This window comes from Aptenodytes forsteri, unplaced genomic scaffold (assembly GCF_000699145.1).
Source record: "Aptenodytes forsteri isolate BGI_AS27 unplaced genomic scaffold, ASM69914v1 Scaffold9, whole genome shotgun sequence".
NCBI classification, from domain to species: domain Eukaryota; kingdom Metazoa; phylum Chordata; class Aves; order Sphenisciformes; family Spheniscidae; genus Aptenodytes; species Aptenodytes forsteri.
In genome coordinates this window covers 7,829,690-7,831,664 of record NW_008796217.1, presented here as the reverse complement: position 1 = coordinate 7,831,664, position 1,975 = coordinate 7,829,690, and the positions used below count along the sequence as shown (strand labels likewise).

At 34.2% G+C, this 1,975-nt stretch overlaps 1 protein-coding gene across 1 annotated transcript in view; it reads left to right on the top strand.

The window, feature by feature from the left end:
- Positions 1 to 1,975, top strand: part of DYNC1LI1 (dynein cytoplasmic 1 light intermediate chain 1) — a 27,298-nt gene that overhangs the window by 21,034 nt on the left and 4,289 nt on the right. The window contains exons 8-9 of the mRNA XM_019474485.1: positions 570 to 629; positions 751 to 795. Of these exons, the coding sequence (XP_019330030.1) occupies positions 570 to 629; positions 751 to 795 (105 nt within the window). The remainder of the gene's footprint in view (positions 1 to 569; positions 630 to 750; positions 796 to 1,975) is intronic.

Here is a 1,975-nt window from a genome sequence, read left to right as displayed (position 1 = left end):
GGGGGAGACGAGACATATATAGTAGTATGTTAAATCATAAGTGTCCAAAGAAAATATAACTTATTTTTTTGCATGCTTATAAACTTCAGGCCTGGATTATAAACTTTGATATTGATATTTGCCATGCTTGTTTTGGCAAAGTTTGTGGTGAGCTTTGGAGGGAGAGGGCTTGCAATTTGATGCATAGACCTGGGATCCAAATGTCTCTGTCCAGTCCATATACAAGTCTGACGCAATGCAGGTGCAGAGTCACTTTTGCCATACTTACCTATTAAAATAATACCAAGGTTGGGCCTCGATAAGTTAACAGAGATGTGAGCATGCTGCAGAGTGTGTACATCTGTGAACATTTCTTACAGATCCTGAGATCTATTTCACTTCTAATTAATTTAGCTTAAATGGATTCATGAGGTAGCAGTCTTAAATATAGAAAATGTAGTCTGCAGTCACCATAGTACTTTACAAATTTACTTCATTGTTGAATGCCTTGGTCGTATTCACGGGGAAGTATAAAAGGAAATATATGTCTTTCTTCCAGTCAAAATCATGTTAATGTTTTTGTATTGCAGTTTGTTCATGAAAAGGAAATTGTAGCAGAAGATGACCAAGTATTTCTTATGAAGCAGCAGGTAATTTTCTGTATATAAAACAAGCACCCAGTGTTTCATTTAACAACATTCTCGATATTAATTTGGGTTTGTATTCTTAGTTACTGTAATATCTAACACTACATGGGTTTGTTTTTTGCAGTCACAGTTGGCGAAACAACCACCTACTGCTGCAGGAAGGCCAGTGGTTAGTAATAAAAATTCTAAATATCATCACATGAAAATTATTCACTTTCATATATTTAGAGGGTTCCTTGTTTCAATTGCACTATCAAATATTCTTTGATCTTTTTTTTTTTTTAAACTACATAGTGTTTAAAGTCTACATCATACGCTGCTCTAAAATTATGACACTTCTTCACAGCTAGTCACGACAACCTGTATTGACAGCAAGGGCTAAATGTCATGGCTTTACTTTGCGTATGTTAGAATGCATTTGAGCGGTTAGTTGACTCCCCTTTCTGTCCCAAGAGTGTGCCAGGCAGGAAACTATGTTGGCTGAATTGCCTTGGTGAGTTTTATATCCTAAATTTGGCACTATCTCTCTAGGAATATTAAGACTCTGGCATAAAATTAAGGTGAAATGGAAACTATGACATCATCTACATTTAAAATAACTAAAAGGTAACACAGCTTTAATGGGGAGCACATGATCTTATAAAGGTAGTTTTACCTTTTTAGATGAACTGCAATTTTGCAGAAACATGACTTGTTATCGTCGAAGTAATAAATAATGCTTTTTCTCCTGGGCTGCATTTAGTCCTTTCCACAGTATTGTGGTATGTGGTGTCTTCCCAAGAAATTTGGTGTAGTTTCTCTATTATCTAATCAGTGCAGTTTTCACTACGGTCAGAGGCACTCTTGAGTAACAGATGGATTTTCAAGTTTCTCATTGACATAAAATGAAAAGCTTTACTACTGCTTTTGTTGCACTAAAGTTAATATTTGTAAGAATGTTATACAAGTGTAAAAAAACTTGTACACAATCATCAAAATCTAATCCCGTGTCATTTCAGTTGCATGGGATACTACATTATTAAAGATGATTAGGAGCTGTGAGAACAAAATGTTTCATTTCATATACTCTTACACTGCATGATTTAATTCTGTAGAAGATTGACTAGTTCCGCTTTTAAAGTTAATATTTGTAAGAATGTTATACAAGTGTAAAAAAACTTGTACACAATCATCAAAATCTAATCCCGTGTCATTTCAGTTGCATGGGATACTACATTATTAAAGATGATTAGGAGCTGTGAGAACAAAATGTTTCATTTCATATACTCTTACACTGCATGATTTAATTCTGTAGAAGATTGACTAGTTCCGCTTTATATTTTTTTTTTTTTTTTTTTCATAGGATGCCT